The sequence below is a fragment of the Castanea sativa genome, chromosome 6 (assembly GCF_040712315.1).
Source record: "Castanea sativa cultivar Marrone di Chiusa Pesio chromosome 6, ASM4071231v1".
Classification (NCBI taxonomy): Eukaryota; Viridiplantae; Streptophyta; class Magnoliopsida; order Fagales; family Fagaceae; genus Castanea; species Castanea sativa.
The window spans coordinates 58,043,789-58,063,767 of NC_134018.1; the positions used below are offsets into that span (position 1 = coordinate 58,043,789).

The 19,979-nt window shown below is 32.4% G+C and overlaps 2 protein-coding genes and 1 long non-coding RNA gene across 3 annotated transcripts; 1 reads left to right on the forward strand and 2 right to left on the reverse strand.

Moving 5' to 3' along the window:
* Nucleotides 1-779: 779 nt before the first annotated feature.
* LOC142638637 (caffeic acid 3-O-methyltransferase-like) lies at nt 780-3,894 on the forward strand. Its single transcript, XM_075812681.1, has 4 exons — nt 780-1,278; nt 2,483-2,793; nt 3,042-3,106; nt 3,416-3,894. Exons 1-4 carry the CDS (start codon nt 851-853, stop codon nt 3,710-3,712), a joined length of 1,101 nt encoding a protein of 366 aa, XP_075668796.1. The 5' UTR covers nt 780-850; the 3' UTR covers nt 3,713-3,894.
* A 10,950-nt stretch (nt 3,895-14,844) lies between these two features.
* Nucleotides 14,845-15,845, reverse strand: LOC142638781 (NDR1/HIN1-like protein 12). Its single transcript, XM_075812844.1, has one exon. The coding sequence runs from the start codon at nt 15,660-15,662 to the stop codon at nt 15,027-15,029; it is 636 nt and encodes a 211-aa protein (XP_075668959.1). The 5' UTR covers nt 15,663-15,845; the 3' UTR covers nt 14,845-15,026.
* Nucleotides 15,846-17,765: 1,920 nt separating this feature from the next.
* LOC142640671 (uncharacterized) lies at nt 17,766-19,460 on the reverse strand. The gene is made up of 2 exons (XR_012845220.1): nt 18,190-19,460; nt 17,766-18,094 (listed from the first exon to the last, which is right to left on the reverse strand). It is a non-coding gene; the product is annotated as an uncharacterized LOC142640671 (long non-coding RNA).
* Nucleotides 19,461-19,979: the final 519 nt, after the last annotated feature.

The following is a 19,979-nucleotide window of genomic DNA, read 5'->3' on the forward strand; positions in this document are numbered from 1 at the left end:
CAAAATTTCATATTCAGGATTCAATCATCTCTACTCTAATTATTGTTAATAGCTTTTGATTTTTGAGTAATGAGTTAGCAAACCTAAAAACAAGTTTTTGGTGTTTTTGAGTTATGATGGCTTTTTTGTAAATATGCACACATTGAATGACCCACGGTCAGAGCACTTCTCAGGCCCAGCCGCAACTTTTGACTTTTAAGTTTTTTAAGTTTTAAAAAGGGTCTCACACTTTTAAGTCTTTGAAGTTGAAAAACATAATTGAGTTAGGTGCCAAACTGGGTTTTGGAGATATTTGGGGATTATTTAGTGATAGGAAATAAGTTATAAAGTGATGAGTGATGATATTTGAGTGATAAGTGATGAGTGACTATTTTTTTCACCCAAGCCCCTTAACATTTGTGTGTATACACACTAATGTGTAAATAAGGGTCCGTTTGGATAGAGTTTATTACAGAAACTGAAAACTGAAAACACTGTAGCAAAATAATTTTTAAATGTGTGAATAGTGCTGTGGGACTCATTTTTAATTTTTTTTTTTGAATAAAGTGCTTGTGGGTCCCATGAACTGTGCAGCTACAGTGCATGAACAGTGAAATTGGTCTCCTGCATAGTGAAATAACGTACATGAACAGTACCAGTACTGTTCATGCACATTGAAAAAAAAAAATGGACAAAACACAGAAAAGCAAAACGTAGCAATAATAATCCGTATCCAAACGGTACCTAAGTTTTACCCATCCCTGAATGCCTATATATATCAACCATTCAATTAGATAATAGTACGTGAAGAAAACAAATAAGAGTTCTGCTACAACCAAAAAAAGAAGAGTTCTGTTCACTTAGTTCTATTATGGCCTTTCTAAAAGAATCCCATCTAAGAAATCTGGATAATGATCAAAGAGAAGAAAAGAGTTTCTCCTGTGCCATGCAGTTCTCGACCTCCATTGTGCTGCCCATGGTCTTGCACTCGGCCACTGAGCTTGGGGTTTTTGATATCTTAGCCAAAGCGGGTCCTGGAGCCAAGCTCTCTCCCTCGCAGATTGTAGCTCAGATGCCCACCAAGAACCCCGACGCAGCCATGATGCTGGACCGCATTCTCAAGCTGCTGGTCAGCCACTCTGTGCTTGGCTGCACCGTGGTTGCTGATGAGGACTTTGGGTCTTTCCAGAGGCTCTACAGTCTTACTCCTGTGTCTGAGTACTTTGTGACTAATGAAGATGGCGTGTCATTGGGTCCCTTCATGGCCTTGGCTCAAGACCAAGTCTTTATAAAATGCTGGTTCGTTTATTTATTTATTTATTTTTTTCCTTCCTTACGTTGAATCTGAAACTTGCTAGATTTATAAACTATTTTACAACATTATTTACATACGGCTGATAATGATATGATATACAGTTATTGGTAAGTGAAAAAAGTAATTTTAACGATAAGCCTAGAAAAAAACTAATAAGAATTGATCATATCAATACTTTATAAAAATGTTATAAAATCATTTGTAGCTATAAAACTACTTCTTCTTTTTTCCCCTTTACTTGGTCTTCATTGATTATTTGATTTATTTTTGCTTATTACCTTTGATAATAGGTTACGAATGTGTGAAGTAAGAGAAAATCTAGACCATATTTCTTTTTGTGCCGTAACTTTTTTTATTATAACACTTTTTTTATTATATATATAATTTGATAATTAGGGTAGAGATGATTTGAATTCTGAATGTTTTTATTTAAATATCAAGAGGTGCCAACTAGTGAAATTACAAAGTTCTCAAAGCATCATAACACTTTTAATCTATAAAAATGGTGGTTAATATAATTAAACATTGAATTAAATTTGAAATTAAGGTCAAAGTCTACTATCTGTTATATGCATATATGTAATTGCCCCTATATTTTACTATTTTTATTGTGATAGGCTTTATGCCCTTTTTAACAACTTCTTTTCTTGATTAATTTGGGTCAAATGATTACATTTGATATCGACAAAATTTGGTATCGAAAAAAATTGGGTCAAATATTGATAGGCAAAAGCAAAACAAAGTTTTGTTTAGTTGTATGGGAAAGCCGTATAGATATAGAAGATTTGTAACTTTTATTTTTCTTGAAATTTAATCATTATTCTTTTAATAGTAAAGAAAGTTAATTATTTTTTATTAGTGTAAAGGACGATATTCAAAACCAAAATTAAATTTCACAAAATTGAGATAGATATATCATATGGTCATTTATTGGAGATAGATATATCTTATAAGATGTCGCTTTCATAACATGTGTATGTCTCTTATAAAATATATCTTGAAAGGATGGTCTCATTAGACCATCTCATAAGATTTGGTAGTTCCACTTATGTGGTTCAGTATCACCTCAAAGGCATACTCAGTTCCCTAATATTTAATTTTCAAAAATTAAATATGCTATTGTAATTGTGCAGCGCCCTTGAATCTAGAAAAATGAAAGATATGGTATCTAACCAAAGGTCTTCATAGGTCCCAACTGAACAATGCAATTCTTGAGGGAGGAATTCCATTCAATAGAACTTATGGCATGAATGCCTTCAAGTACCCAGACTTGGACCCCAGGTTTAATAAGGTGTTTAATGCAGCAATGTTCAACCACACTACTATTGTCATCAAGAAGATCCTCGAGTCTTACAAAGGTTTTGAGCAACTCAGGCAACTAGTTGATGTTGGTGGTGGTCTAGGAGTTACCATTAACCTAATCACTACTAGATACCCCAATATCAAGGGCATTAATTTCGACTTGCCTCATGTTATACAACATGCTCCAGCTTATCCTGGTATTATTTCAATTCATAATTTTCATTTTTCAAGTTTAGTCTTATTTCACCAAGTTAAAACTTTATTGATTCTCCAAAAGAAGAAGAAGAAGAAGAAGAAGAAAGAGAAGAAGTTAAAAGTCAAAATTTTGTAAAATGTTTTAATGTTTTTGAGGAATAATAATTTGGATCATAAGTTTGAAAACCTTAATAACCTAAGGTGTATTTATACGCAATCTATGTAGATAAGGTTTTAATTTATGTTACAGGTGTGGAACATGTAGAAGGAGATATGTTTGAGAACGTTCCTGAAGGGCATGCCATTTTTATGAAGGTTAGTTTCATATTTAAAAGGCATTATGTTTTGATTCACAGGTACCCTTGACTTAAACCCAAATACATTACAAACGCATTTGTGTTGCATAGGAAATGCTTTTCTTCTTATGTGATTGTCTCAATTATTCCCCATCCAATTGATTTGGTAATGGCGCAAAATATTATAAGAAACTAGTTATATATAAGGTAGAAATGATATATATATATATATATATATATATATATATATATAATTTATACGAAATAAATAATATGTGGTATAATTAATTTTTCAAGACAAATGATGCCATAATTGGATGATTTTCAGTGGATACTTCATGATTGGAGTGACGAGTACTGCTTGAAGCTGTTAAAAAATTGCTACAATGCTATCCCAAGTGATGGAAAGGTAATTGTTGTGGAGGCAGTTATTCCAACTATGCCCAATATTAGCACTTCTATGAAGAGCACCTATCAATTGGATATGTTTATGATGACTCAATACACAGGAGGAAAGGAAAGGACCCAAGAAGAAATCATGGCCTTGGCAACCATGGCTGGATTTAGTGGCATCAAATTTGAATGTCCTGTCTGTGATTTTTGGGTTATAGAGTTTTTCAAGTAAACGACTTGCTTCATGTAAGATTTACTATTTAGAGATGCCCTCTTTCTTTCTTTGAACTTTTATGTTGTGTCCAAACAAGGGAGTTTGGTATGAGATTTATTCAAAGCTGTAATTTGAAAATTTCTAATGTTGATTTCCTTTGTTTGGGTTAATAAAAGAGTTATTTAAATGAGTATGTGAAACCTTGATCTCCGTATTTTTAAGCATCAAAATCCCAAGTTTAAATTTTAAGGAGAATTGTGTCAGTATACGAATTCTATCAATAAAACCATTCTCATACCATTATCAGGACTCTTTACATGGTTAATGTTACCATTACCACTATTGTTGCCAATATCATCCCATATATCTACTACCACTACCATCAGAACCACTGTTGTCGTCATTGCCACTATCACCATTGTCATTATCGTCACTCCCATTGTCGCCACCACCACCACTCTCACTAATTGCCAATAAAACCTGGATGTTACTTATACTATACCTGGTGACGGCTCTAAGCTTGATCACAACACTTTAGAAAATTGAGGGGTTTTTTAACCAACGGTAAGCAAGACATCTTTATTGCTTTCATGGTAATAGCAGTCTTTCCTGGTCTACCACGTTAGCTGTCTTGGCCTCTACTGTATTGCATTTTGGCTGTATTAACATAATGAAAGCTAGTCTAGTAAAGGCATGAAAACCAATTCTTTGGTTAAAAGCTTTATAATTCAATTAGTTCCTCCTGGTAATTCTAATGGAAACATTTAAAATTTAAACCCTACCCCTTCAATTATCAAATTATCAAAACAAAATCAGTCATTTATTTTTTTTATTTAAGAACTCATTAAAAAAAAAAAGGTGATAGAGGCTAGAGCTAAGCTTTTAGCTTAAGCAAACAAGACATTCAAACATAAGCATGAAACATATGATTAATTGACTTCACAAAAAGAAAAATATAAATGATTCAACAAAAATTAAATAATATAATTAATAACATAAAGTAATTATAAAACAAGTGCTTTACTGCCATACAAAATATAATAGGTAATTTACATCTTAGTACACGCTCGTTTAGGATTTAATTGAGATTGCAAAGATTCCTCATGATCTCAAGACATTAATTGGCAATTACAACATTATTTGTTTATATATTATAATATTTTTTTAGACATTAATATGTATTTTTAACACATACATACAAAGAGAGAAGAAAATATCTTAAAAAAACTTACAGTGATATATATCCAAAAGGGCTTAACTATTGGATACACAGCATAAACTTTAAATCTGTTTAACTTACACTTATTTTTCAATATAAGATTAATTCACATTAAAAAAAAAATTTAAGACATTCTCCCCTCTCCTAGTATGCGTGTGTTAAAATGTTTATATATTATAATTCAATAGGTTGGGAAGAGGAATTTGAACCTTCAACTATGAACTTTTTGAAAACATCAAAAAGTGCCAATAATATTAATAAATATTTTAACATACAACTTTATTAATCTACCAATTAAGAGTTTTAAACAAGTCAAAGCTGATAAAAGAAATTCCTTATTACATAGAGCCTACCTTTGGATTGCACTGGTTGCACATTTTGCATTTGGCTTTTTTTTTCAGTGGGACCCATGGCACTATGCACATAAATGAAGACAAATGCACAGGTAGCATTATACACAGAATATTCAACGGTATTAATCAATATTATATTATTATATATCCACAATTCAAATACACTAAACACTAACCATTCATTCAAATATAATTTTTTTAATCAAAGTAAATTTCAGCCATTCATTCTAGTAACTTTTTGGCTTAACACCAAACTATTTATTTTCGGTGTAATTTGTCTTGTCATGTCATGTTCATACTGGGACCTGCGTTTTAAAATTATTTTACTACAGTGTTTTCAATTTTCAGCAAAATAAGCAATATTCAAACAGACCCAGAGAATGTTGGGAAATTTAAACCCTGATTAATTTTCGAATTCTTACTCTCTTATCCAAAAATTTATATCTTGATTGATTGAGCTAACTGAAACTCACTAACAGATTTTTGGTATCTTTGATTAAAAAAAAAAAAAGTATAAAAACTCCGTTAATAGGTCCTGTGCATGATATTTAAAAGGAAATATTACATTTACCAAACTTTTTTTTCTTTCATCTTCTTCTTTTGATAATATCAATTGGTTCATTATAAAGCGCAATCCCATGTACACAAATTCACATTGGGTTGAATTTTTTTTATTTTTTCTTTTTATTTTTTTTCTTTTTTGTTAGCATATATTAACCCAAATTAAATAATAAAATCTCTCATGTACTTCATCTTAATCCTCTAGATTTATTTTATTTGCTATCATTTTCAACTGAAGTTTTACAAAAAAATTTCAATTTTTGGTCCATTGAATAAGGTAGTGTTTGATACTCTACTAGCAGATAATACATTATAGTACAATGCCTTTTGACAAAATCTCTCCCGTTTTCGCTGTCATTGTTCTCGCACCCTCCCTCCTCCCTGGTCCTTCCTCTTCCTCCTTTTTTTCAGGCCCCCACCTTTCATATTGGGTTGTTGCAGTGATCATTGTGGCTAGAGTGTGGTCGTCAGTGATAATATTGGTGAGTTTAATTTTGATGGCAGCGGCTCTGTTTGGTTTTGGGTTTTGGTGGCAGTGATTTTGATAGTTTCCATGGCTGGGGTGAGTTGTCGGTGTCGATGGTCATTACTTAGTTGGTGTGGATTGTTGCTAGGTCGGGGGTGGGTTTGCGTTGCGGTGGCAGGTTTGGTTTTTGGGTTCAATTACTGTTGTGTTGTTGGTGGGGGGTTTGATAGATTATTTTAATGAGATAAATTGTAAAATAAATAATGAGATGCATGATATGTTGTTAAAAAAAACATAAAATAGATATGTAAAATTATATAAAGTGGCTTTTGGTGACATAAATATAACATTATTTTAAATATATATAAATATTTCAAAGTGAAAAGAATAGAGGTAAATCCTCTTCTTTTTTAATTAAATTGTTTTATACCAAAGAAATTAAGAAATTCTTTTAATGAAAAGCATATACCCATCAACAATTTCCAAATATTTTAAAAAATTCAACCAATTTCTACCATTTCTATACCAATTTTCTACAATTTCCACAATGAGAACATCTATAAAAAAAATTATAAAAAAATCAATTTCCAAAAAAAAAAATCAAATAAAATTCAAAATTTTCCAAATCCAACTAAATTGGCGACAAGAATCTATCAATACCCCAAAACATCAAAGATAAGCACCATAACCACCACATTCAACCATAGACTAGCCCATACACAACAACCTAATTCCACACAAATCCGAAACCATCACCATCAAGTCGTCATGAACCATCACTACCAATGACAAAATCCAAACACCCAAATCATCAAATCCTGCCGTGAGCACAATTAATCAATAACTGCAATCAGTCTAAAACCCAAGACCACCACCAAGACTCAAAAACCAATCAATTATGTGAGCTTAAAATAGGGATGACTCAAAACAATTTGGGGGCCATATAAGACGATAATTTTAAATGAGATTTTTAAATATCTAAATACAAATTAAAGAATTTTTATTTAACTTTCTATAAAACATATGTTTTTTCTAATTAATTTTTTTTAAATGCAAAATTATTAAATAAGTTTTTTTTTTTTTTGATAGAGTCAAGACATCATCCGATTTTTTATGTAGGCAGGAATTAATCTTAGATCTTTTATTCAACCATCAGAAAATTTGCCTGTTAAATTAACTAGAACCCACTAAATAAATTTTCTTATTTAGGTTTTATTAACATTTTTTTTTATCTTATCCACTCACTCAACACACTCATAAACAATTTTGGAGTTTCAATTAGGTTGAATTTTTATTAATCCAATATTTTTTGGGCCTTCTTAGATGTAGGGGGAAGAATGCAAAGTCCACTTTTTTTTTCTTTAAAAAAAAAAATTAAATATCGTCCTACACTTCTTTGAGCCTTTTTAAACATGTTGGGGGCTTTTCTTTTCTTTTTTGGTTTCAATGGGGGCCTTAGTCCCTTAGCCGGCCCTGGCTTCTAATTGATGCCACACACCAGTGATTGACTTTCTCAATTCTCTTGGTCAGCATTTGCTTGCTAAACCCACATGTGGAGGAGGAGGAAAGTTGTCTGAACAGGGAAGAGTGAAAGAAAGAGAGAAGAAAAGGCATAGAGGAGAAAGTAATAGGAAAAAACATTCGTTTGAGTCTTGTGAAATGTGTTTCCTGGATCTCACAAGTTTTAGGCTTTTAGCAAATCTTTTGCAATGATGCATCGTTTAAAATTCTTTAGAAGATTGATTCACAAGCTTAACGCCTTGTTCCCAAGGCATCTCCATATTATTAGTAATTAATAGTACAATTGACCAATTTGCTATATGAATCTGATACCTCCTAGACCCACTCGATTGTTGATATTGGATTTCGAGAATCGATTGATGCGATGCCCATTGTCCCTGCTCTCGTACACCATTTATTTCCTTACGGTAGATTAAATGTACTAGATTTAACCTACTATTTTTTAAACTTTAAAAACTACATGATAGATGAATTCATTTTTTTTAATGAACATGATAGATGAAATCATTAGAGCAGTCTTTTTTTTTTTCTTTTCTGAATTTGGAGCACTCATTAGTTTTTTTTTTTTTCCCTGAATGGAGCACCCATTAGTTTGTTAAGGCACGTAAGTTACCAAAGCATCAAATATAAAATTCTCCAGCACCTAAATAAAGAGTCTTTGCTTTGTCAGCTTCTTACTTTTCAAGTGAAGGCGTGAAGCATCGAATCAAAAAGTAAGGCATTGTGTGGATATGAATTCTTTGAGGAAAAATTATTTTGTCTTCCTCTTTGTTTGGATAATTAAAAGTTCTTTTTATCTTCTAAACTAAGAATGAGATTTGTTATTGTTAAAGTATTTGCATTCGGTGTTTCAAAAGCACCAAAAATAGAAAATCACACCAAAAATCATATAGTGGACATGTATATTTACATGTTCCCTCGTCCCTGTAGCTCATCTAAATCTTTTTTGTTTTTTGTTTTAAAAAAAAAATTATTCAATTCTCTCTCTCTCTCTCTAAAGATTAACTTAATTTAGTAAATTGTAAAATAGATGATGTTATGTAGGGTGTAAAATAGATAAAGTAGTTTTTTATGATAAAAATGGATTTATTTTGCATTTTCAAAATTTTGTCAATGATGCAAGATAGATAGCTTGATGTTCTATGAGTACCCTTCATATTTTGCATTCTCATGTTCTTTCTCTTCTAGGCCATTCCCCTTTGATTTTCCTTTTATAATTAATGGGTTTGGTTTGATTTCTACAAAATTGAGATGCCTTTGGTTTGTTAGATAAGCCATGGCTTTCTACCATAAATCTAAAGGGTTCAAGTGGCTTTTCGTTGGAAAGATGATTGTGGTAGACTTAGCTTAGTTAGGGAATTATAACTTGCTTGGCTTTAGTTACAAAAAGAAGATACTTTCTCGAAAAGTGAAAAATTAGGTGAGGGGCATTAATGTAGTGGGTGATTGCATTGATAAAAACAATTAAGAGGAAACAATCAAGAAATTATCATGCATGCGGTAGGATGGAGCATGTACAAACCTAGGATTTCAAGTTTCCCCCCGCGCAAAAAAAATCATGAAATTTTAAATAAGCATCTATTTAGTATTAACAAATCATCAACAAATGTTAGGACATATATGAATCATGTTAAGAACATATGTCATTTAGAATTGGCTAATCCTTTGACGAAACACACTTTACTTGTAATTGGGTAGATCTATGATATGTTTAATACTTCAAAGAACAAGATTCAAGTCCAAGTATTGAAACCATGCAAATTTGTCCAAGAAACAAATGAAGAAGTGCTGGATTTTAAAACTCGACAGCTAGCTTAACAGATAGCATCTATCAAGGTTTAAAAGGGATCTTTAGCCCGATACTTGACAGCTGCTTGAGAGATAACCTATCTATTGAGATTTACAAAAATCAGTTTTTCAAATCTGATTTCATGCATATCCATGTGTATGTGTTTAGGTTTTCTTTTCTCACAACCCTAAACATATATAAGGATTATTTTAAAAGCCATTAAAGGTTGCGCAAGTATGAGGCAAAGTTTTGTTCATGCAAATTGTGACTAGAGACAGAATTTACCATAGTTCAACTATCTCTTGAAGAAGCTGCTGCATTTGTACGCTGTAAGGTTTTGTAACCAAGGAGTTTCGTGATCTTCATCATGTTGATGAACTGAAGAATTTTGCAGCCAACATCCTTCTCAAGTTAGTGGGTTAGTCACGTACTTGGATTTGTACAAATGAATAAGCCGTGTACTGGGATCCGCGCATCGATTGGTTAATCACGTTCTGGGAGCTGTGCATTGAAAATGAGAGATTGTCACTACAAAACAAGTCCAATTGTGTATTAGGGTAAGGGTTCAACTGTAGGTTGGTATAAGGTACTGGAATTCCTTTACTTATAACCGCTTGTTGTGATAATAATGGATTCTCGGGAGTGGTAACCTTAAAATCATCCGATGGGGCTTTTGCCTTGGAGTTTTTCCTCATTCGTAAACAAATCACCGTGTCAACTTTATTTTCCATTGCATATTAACTTAGTTGGTGATTTGTTTGTGCTACCACGCGTTTTGCATGTTATTTGGATTAATTAATTAACTTGGCTATTTAATTGATTAATTTATCAAATGGGTCAATACATTTTTGGCTTATCAACGAAGAAAAATATATCAAATCATTGTTTTATAATACATTATAATTCAACCATCTACAAACAAAGACAAAGATACAAAACACTATTGGTTCTTACTACATTAGAGCATTTGCATTTGCATTTGCATTAATTATTAATTAATGCCATTATCTCATACTCATTAGGTTCTGTATATATCATTAGTTTCATGTGTTAACTGTAGACATTTTTAAAAAAAAAATGTGAACACTAGGTATGAACGAATAGGTATTAAGTGGTGCATCAACTAGTGTGAAACAATATTTCTATTTATTCTTTGATTTTAGTTAGATAAGACGGAAGATTCACTTGTATACACTCTCCACACACATCATTAGTTTCATGTGTTAAATGCAAATATTCTTAAAAAATGTGAAAATTTACATTTTACTATCTTAAACTATACCACATATTAATTGAATGTCACCTTAAATTATGACATTTGTTACACTTTACACTCCAACGTTAAGTTTGCTATTAACTTAGATAAAAATTCTAAATGTAAGGTGCAAAGTATAATCAATAGTATATTTTAGAATGGTAAAGTGTAATTTTTTTATTTGATTTTAAAAAATTGAGAAGAAGTGCAATTAGGTATTTTCAAGTGGAGCAATATTTTTCCATCCAAGTTAACATCAAACTTAATGTCAAGGTGTAAAGTGTAACAAATGTCATATATAATTTAGGGTGCAAGCAATCGGGAGTATACTTTAGGATGGTAATTAAAGTGTAATTTCCCTTCAAAAGAATGAGAAAAAAATGTGAACACTTGGTATGGAAGTATAGTTATTAATTGTATAGCGATGGAGTGCACATCAATCAGTGTGAAACAATAATTTTACTTAATGAGATACCCATATAAGTGAACAAAATACCATTGGATATATAGCCATTATTTTTAGTGAAAAATAATAATACTTAAAAAGCACTTTACATACCTTTCAAGAGTAACCCAATGATTCCTAGCCAAAAAAAAAGTCACCCAATGATAAACCTTGGCTGTCATATGATTCGGTGAGAGAGAACTTCTTAACATTGTTTTTTTTTTTTTTTTAATTCTTACGATATGCGAATTTAGAATGAATATATACGGGTGTATCATGGAGACTTATATATCATATGAGATGTGTGTGTATTGCTGAATCTTATCACATTCTTGTACTGGTAATTGGTATCACTACAAAAAAGTTGCTATTTGCAACAAAATTTTCTAATGGACAAGAAAATTTGTCGAAAGAAATTTTCTTTTTCAACCGCAAATATTTTCTGTCAAAAATATCTTGTCAAATATTGAAACATTTGCGACGGAAAAAGTTTCTACATAAAAATACCTATAATTCTATCATAAATGTGATTTATTTTCAAGGGATATGTACATGCCATACTTCTTTTTTTAACCAACTTAAAATGTTTGTCAGTAATAAAATATTATTTACAATAAAAGAAATACATTATTGTTAGCTTCTTTAATACCTTCCCCCTCTCCCTATATGTGTGTGTTAAAAATACTTAATTAGTATTCTCATATATATATATATATATATATATATATATCTTCTATACTATTAATAACAGGATTTCAGATTTGGTTTTCAACTTTTTGCATACTAAAATACTCTCACACAAATTCTTAAACTCTCTAAAATACCTCTATCATTAAGTTAAATAATTTTAAATTAAAAAAACAAAAACTGGTTAAAAGAGTAATTTTCTTTCCCTAAGTATTAGGCTTTTTCCTTTATTTTCTCCATTCAACCTAAAACTTAGGACACTATCTTTATCTCATTTTTAAACACTATTCTACGTTACCTTATCTTTTTCTTAAAAAAAAAAATACCCACGGTTATTTATATATCACTTTTAAACATTATAACACTAAACCAAAAAAACAAATAAATAAAAAAGAAATTATTGCATTTGCAAAGCACATGTGATAAATTTAGTGTGTTAGGGTTCAGTTGCCTATATATACTTATGTTAGGGCTCATTGTAACACAAGTATTATATTAAACTCTTACATAATAAATATATAGTCCTTAAGGGATTCCTCCGTGGACATAAGCTAACAAAGTTGAACCACGTAACTCTCATGTTGTCGGTGTTCCTATTTTATGTTTCTCCTTCCGCATCCACTCTAGTGTATACAATATAGTATAACACATTGAGTTACTAATATATTTAACAATTTGAACAATTTCCATTGTGACTAAGCTTTCTTAAATGTATAAATATTTGCTCTTTAAATTGAATAAATTAGTTTTTCATTTAATTGTAATAAGCCGCAAATGTACGTAGTTTAGTGGTTGGCTTGTAAGACAAAAACCAAAAACCTGAACAAACTGGTGGATTCGATTCGAGTTAACGACATTAATGAAATGATCAAATCCAGATCGACCAAAACAATGAAGTTGGCAAACTGATATTGCATGAATATTATTTACCATATGATATTTGTTGGCTGTTGAGACTTTGGAGGCGGGATATTGGCGGGTTTAGGATATGCATGAGTCTCGCTTAATCCCAAAATTTTTTGTTCAATTGCTCATAAAGTCATAATTTTGATCCAATTTCTTGACTTCGGTTAGTTTTAAATCTCAATATTTTTGTTCGTGTTTTTATATTTGTATTTTATTCTAGTCAAAGTTTGGTTTCAAAATGTTTGAAGTCATCTTTTTCAATCAATTTCATGGTAAATTATACAGCCATCTATATATATGTATTATTTAAACAAGTTATACTTCTCATTAAAAATATTATGTGATTAATAGTACATATGAATGACCTTTTGAATTATCACATAGAAGTTTTTTTTTTTTAGAGTAAATTGTCACATAGTTGGCTGAAGCAAGATAAGAAACTAAGCTTTTTATCTTTTATTTAAATTTTTTTTTGTGTAAAGCATAATTTTGATGCAAATTAATTCATGAAACCTAGATGTAGATGTGAAGGTTTTTTGGATTAAATATTAGAGAAAAAATTGGAGGACTTAATATGTTTACAAAATATAAAATATTTTTGTTTAAACATTTTTTTTGTTGGAGTTCGTTGTTCTAACTTTGAACCCATCTCCACCCCTCCTTCCCAACTATTTACCTTTAAAAAAAATTAAAAAGTAATGTCTACAATATTTTTATAACAAATCTAAGGTGATATATTATTAGTTCTAATCTAAACCAATTACTAAAATTACTTTTTTAATTACCAATAACCATTAGTAACAACCAAACATTTAGAATTTGTTGTAAAAGTATTGTAAAAATGTTATGAACTTATTTATTAAAATATTATCTTCAAAGTTAATTAAAAAAAATTATCATATAAGTTAACCAAGATAACCATAACATGTATATTTGTATGTATATGTTACAAGTTTGCCTATGAACACACCCATGCTTAGATGACTTGTGGATTTGAGTGCCTATTTATGTGTGTCTCTAGACTTACTCAAAGAAAGCCATTAGAGTTCTAACTTTCAATTAAAAAAAAATCAATATACCCATGGACAAACCCAAATTCACAGTCATTTCACATGTTTGAGTGTTAATTTGTAATTAAATTTGAGGAATTACGTATGAGATGAGACTACCGTAGATACTTTTTGAAAAATAATAATAATAATAATAAAGTGCATCAATCACAAATTATTACTAAGGAACAATATTTCTCTCCAAACTAGTTTGGAGAGAAACTTTTCAAACTTCTCATATATTTCCTTTTTGTGAATTTTGAAAATATAATCATTGAGTTTCATGTTCCTTATGTTCTTAACATGCATATCAAATTTCATTCAAATTGGATATTATTTACTATTTGATCTATAAACTTATTTTTTATACATAATTTTAGATCATAAAAATTTAAAATTTTAACATTTATTTGATAAAATAGCAATTGATCTGTGATATTTTTGAAATTTTACATATATCGAGAATATAATAAGAATATGCAATTTAATAATTAAATTTTTAAAATTCACACTTAATTTAAAAATATATAAAATTTTTATAAAATTTTTTCTAAACTAATTTGGAAAGAAACTTACTTCCTTAATAAGTAATCTTTAAGAATGTTGTGAATGAGTTAATGATTAGAGATCTGACTCTAGACTTACTCAAAGAGAGTGCCACTAAAAAAAAAAAAAAGCCACTAGAGCATCTTGGAATTTGTACTTTTGGATCAGAAAGTAGAAGGCAAAGACAGATGGTACCAAATTCGCTGCATGTACTGCCACGCGTCCAAAGCCGTCGGTGCCTTGTGGCCAAGCTAGAAAGTGAATACCAACAAAAAAATCAGAGCCAAATTCTTAAGCAATTAGTTGGACTCAATGGAGAGAGAGAATAAGAAGAAGAAGAAGAAGAAGAAAGCTTTAACATGGTACTTTGCAACTGAACTTGTTCAATCAACGTCTATAGACTATAGTTACACTTACAGATTAAATGGCAAAGAACTTTAACAAAATAAACAACTAAAACATATACTATATGATAGAGTAAAAAGAGAAGCTTAAAAAATAAACTTGCACCGACAAATACAATCTTGATAATTCTTCATATATCGACTTTGCAACCAGGACTTCCAAGCAAGGGTACTTGACCCACAAAACCTTTCTTCAATCCCACCAACACATCACATTTCACATAAACCCCATAATGCTTAGTCTTTATAGCTCCAGCTTTCCATCTCAGCCTCCCAAAAAACACTAACCTCAACCCCACAACCCCATATGTCTCATCCGTCACCAACCCATTTGCCACATCCAGCGACACCGGCACCGGCGTGCCTCCCACCACCGGCGACACTGCTATGGTGCTGTGCTTCCTGTGATACAAAGGAGGCAGCATCACTTGGGGTGTGATGGGTTCGTTTCTATACGACACAAAAGTTGAAAGCTTGTCATAGTAAATGGACAAGCGCTTGTTTGGGTTCCTTGTGAGGACTGTGAACTGCATGGTGGTGGAGATGAGCGGTGGAGTTGACGTGTTGAGCTCGTAGATGGCGGCGCCGACTACCTTGAACTGTGGCTTGTGGGGACGGTAGACTAGCCAAAGTGTGAGGGCTGTTACACCAATTAAGAGGAGAAAGATAGTGATGCAAGTGCCGAGAACTCGGCCTGGGCCTTTGCCTATGTGCGGAGGTTTGTTCATTTTAGGGTGGGGTTTTTCTAGAGCTTGCTCGTCTGCCATGGTACTAGACGTTTTATAATGGTTTAAATTAAAAGTAGAGAGAAAGCAAAAGGAGGTGCGTGAGAGAGAAAGGTGGGCCGGGTGTGGAGAGTGAATAAGGGAAAAAGTTGAGAAAGAAGAACCTTTCGTACTACTGGAACAAAAAGATAGACGAACCGGAAGGGAAAAAAAAATTGAAAGTTGAAACTAAAGTAGTCTTTTTCCCATTTAATTCATATCAATGCGGTGTGGCTTTTTATCTTTTCCTCTTTTTTAGGATTATTTTGGGACTAAGCAAACTATTTATCCTTTTCTTATTTATTAATAGTTTTATGGGACCACCGCATTCCTTAATGTCATTCTATAAATACAAATTTTTATTTTGTATAAAAATAAAATTTTTTATAGACACAACAAAATTTCACAATATATTTATTTTTTAATTATAATAAATTTCAATTTACTATTTTATTTTGGATTGATGATGATTGTTTTGATAGAATTTTGAGGTTTAAGGCAAAAATTTTAGACCATTTTTTTTTATTTAAATATTTATGAGTCTTGTAATAAGTCAATAAGACTACCCATTTGTTATGAGTAAAAGCAATATTATCTATGGTAAAGATGGTTGGTTGGAGAGAGAGAGAGAGAGAGAGAGAGAGAGAGAGAGAGAGAGAGAGAGAGAGATATATATATATATATATATATATATATATATATATATATAATTTGAGATAGACTCAAAAGAGGGAGAGACAACCTTGATGAAAAGATTAAAAAAAAAAAAATTATTTGTTGGTAGATAAAGAAGAAAGCCCGTTAAGTTACACATAAAAAAAGAGTGCAAAAACAGATATATGAGCCCCTTCTTATTTATCATTACACATGGATCACTTTCCCTAAATTAAATAAGGGTATTTATTACTTCAAATTCAAAGTACTCATACTTAAATTAAATTAGAATAAAATTTCTATTTTTTATATAAAAAATAAAATAAAAGTGCACACACTTTTTTGCACCATGCCTATCCACATGAAATAGTACGTAGAATTAAAATAGAGTAATTGTCTTCATGTAATGGAAAGAGATATTTTGCTAGGCCTTCTTACATTTGGAAGTCTTAATTGTCTTAGTGTAATGGAACAACTGACCTTGGTGGAAGGGGGAAAATAGAGTTAAGGAAGATATCAATTTTTCGAATCTAGATCTTCTCTATTTCAAAGCAAATGAAGAGAGTTAATATTAAATTACTAGTTTACCCACACCGAACCCTAATAACATTAAAATTAAAATTAAAAAAATTAAAAATTAATACTGCATTTTACTATAAAAAATATTACATTCACAATATTTTTTCACTTAAAATTTATTATAAAAATATTATGCACTTACCATTTCTCTTTTACTATTTATTTTGAAAAACGTATATTGATGTTGTAATGAGCAAGGCCGTTAGAAGACGTGGTTTCTATGGGAAGAAGGGAAGGGTAAGGCAATGTCCTCACCTTTGGTCCTTCACCGACATTGTTGATAAGTTTCACCTTTGGACCTTCACCGACATTGTTGATAAGTTTCAGCCGGTTCTGCATGTGGCCGTGGTTCTATCTTCTACACAAACTTGGGCTCTTTTTGGATCATGTGTCGTCAGACTCAGATACCACAGCTTGTTGGTTTTTGAATTAGCCCCACCAATTATGCGAACCACCTTTCTCCATTTTTTATACACGTCAGACTTCCATGTATTTTACCATTTTATTGCTTCCTGTATGTAAGTTCCAAGGTTTTGCTTCATTTGGATTTGACCATTTAAAATAATAAGATTTGAAAAAAAAATTTGTCAATATTAATTTTACAATATTTGATAACGTGAATGTTGGAGATTTCACTCAAATAAAAAATTTTATGATATTACAGATTTGAAATGACAAAAAAATTTTGAGTGAGACGGGCGTATAAGCGCATTGTCTTTCTGATATGTGAGACCCATGCGCAATATCCATGAGATAATGACATATTCTATTTAATCATTTTAAATCAACAACTAATTATATTACGTTGCACCTGGCTTACAAACAGTCGAGGACGTTGCTCTGCCAGTCTTTTTCTGGCTGTGAAATCGGATATGTGCAAGAATTTTGACATTAGTTATGGTTATTGTGTGATTCGGTATTCTCACCACATGCAACTAAAGGTGTTCTACGCAGCTGAGCCATGATGGGTTTCTGAAACTAGGTTCATGGGAGCAGTGGGAAAGACTTAAAATTAGAGTTGAAACTACTAATGTGGCTTAATACAGGAACAAGAATCGTTGGGATAAAGAACTGTTAGAAGAAAAAATTAATGACTGTCCATAGAGAACAGAAAAGGACTTAGGGTAGCAGCAAGTAGTAGATGGAAAAGCCCACGTACTAAGGGTAGCAGCAAGTAGTCGATGGAAAAAGCCCACGCTTAGCTGCATTAGAGTAGACATCGATTTCTGCATTAAGCTGGAATATCCAAGACCATAAATCCAACCTCAGATGAATCAAATATAGAAAGAACCAGTACCTTTTTTTCTCATAGAACTGATCTTCCCGGTTCAGTGGGAACTTTGTGAGAGCTGCTTCGCTTCAGCTGGAAGGAAAAGAGTCCAGGCTTCTAGATCCATCATGAATAAAGTGACCACTTACTCCTCTAGTGGAACTGTGCTCCCATACTCAAGCCATTAATATTACCTACTACACTATTTCATAAACTACTTGTAGTTGTTTGACCAGCAGCACAAGAACCATGTCTAAGTGCCTTCGCAGACCCTGAATCAATTTTCCTCATGCTCAGCTTGGTGAATGGAACTTTCTTTTTCTTTTTCTTTTTCTTTTTCCCCTAGAATCCAGCCAACAGCCAACAAACTTTTTTATTGAAATGGGCTAAGAAACATCATACAAAACTAGAGGAACAAACTCCTCAGAGGTATCTTCAAGCCAGACCAGCAAGTCAGCAGAATTTTTAGCCCCCCTAGCCAAAAAGTGAGCAACAACGTTGCCATTTCTTTTTACATGAGGGAAAGAGAAGTAATGTAGTTCCACTGCCATCATCAGAATATCCTTAATCACATGACCATAGGAAGAGACACCAGGAGTATTACTCTGTACGTAGCTGCTGAATTATGACTTCTGCATCCCCCTCTAAAATGACATCACTTAGCCAAATTTCCTTGGGAAATTCAACTGCTCTATGACAAGCTAGAGCCTCAACTTCGGCCATCATCTGTGGAAGTGGAATTTATTTCACCCTAGTCACAAATAACCACCCCAATTCCAGCAGCATGAAGCTCACGAAATATAGCTCCATCAAAGTTCGCCATAAAGAAATTACCAGCTGGAGGAGACCAACGAACTGGTTGTTGAATTATTTCTGGACCTGGTCTCGGATCTTGGAAGCTTAAGAGCACCTGTAGCAGAGAATTAGCCTTATGACAAACCCAGTCCCAAATAAGTGCCTTTTAGGGGGAATCCAGATATTCCTTGGTCTTTCATCATCCCCTCTGCAGGGGGAACTTAGCATTCAATAGGCTATGAAAGTGATGGAACACTTGACTCCATCTTCAGTGCATTCCCTCTCTCCCACAAGCACCAGGTTCTCATAGTAGACATCTCCAACACCCAACTCTCCATAGTCCTACTAACACTGTCCAGCAAATATACAAAGGCTGAGAAATGATGACTTGCCAACTCCCGTGACCACTCATTTGTCTCCTGAATCAGCATGAAGGTCATCTTCCTATGCTAAGTTGCATACTTCACAGATCTCATCCCTTGTAACCCCCCCGAAACAAATTCTTTTTGGTGGGAAGAGCTTTGATAGCTGATCTCCAAAGCAAATGCTTCACCTTATTTGGAACCTGCAGAATCCACACGCCACACCAAAGACAGTGGAGTCTTCTGGGATCAGAGCAGCTAGCTTTTTGCTTCTCATCCAACTCAACTAATAAATGATAAGCACTATGAGTAGTGTTTTCTGAATCCCACACCAAATTAATTTATCTGGGGGCAGTCTGGTATACCAAAATCATCTCAGCTTCATGATCCATGAAGAGTTCCTTTGCCCAATCTGCCTTCCATTCACCCTCTGCCACATCAATTAGCTCACAATCTTTAGCATCCAGGGAAAGTTCAGAGACAGGAGAAAACACCTGTTTGCAATAAGGATTCGGTAGCCATTTGTCCCCTTCAATTGTAGCAGTCCTCCCATCACCAATTCCCCACATTTTCCCCAACTCAATAAACTTCCTTGCCTTTACAATACGTTTCCAAGCATAAGAGCCATGAGTATTTTCTTTTGCTTCCAAGATCAATCCG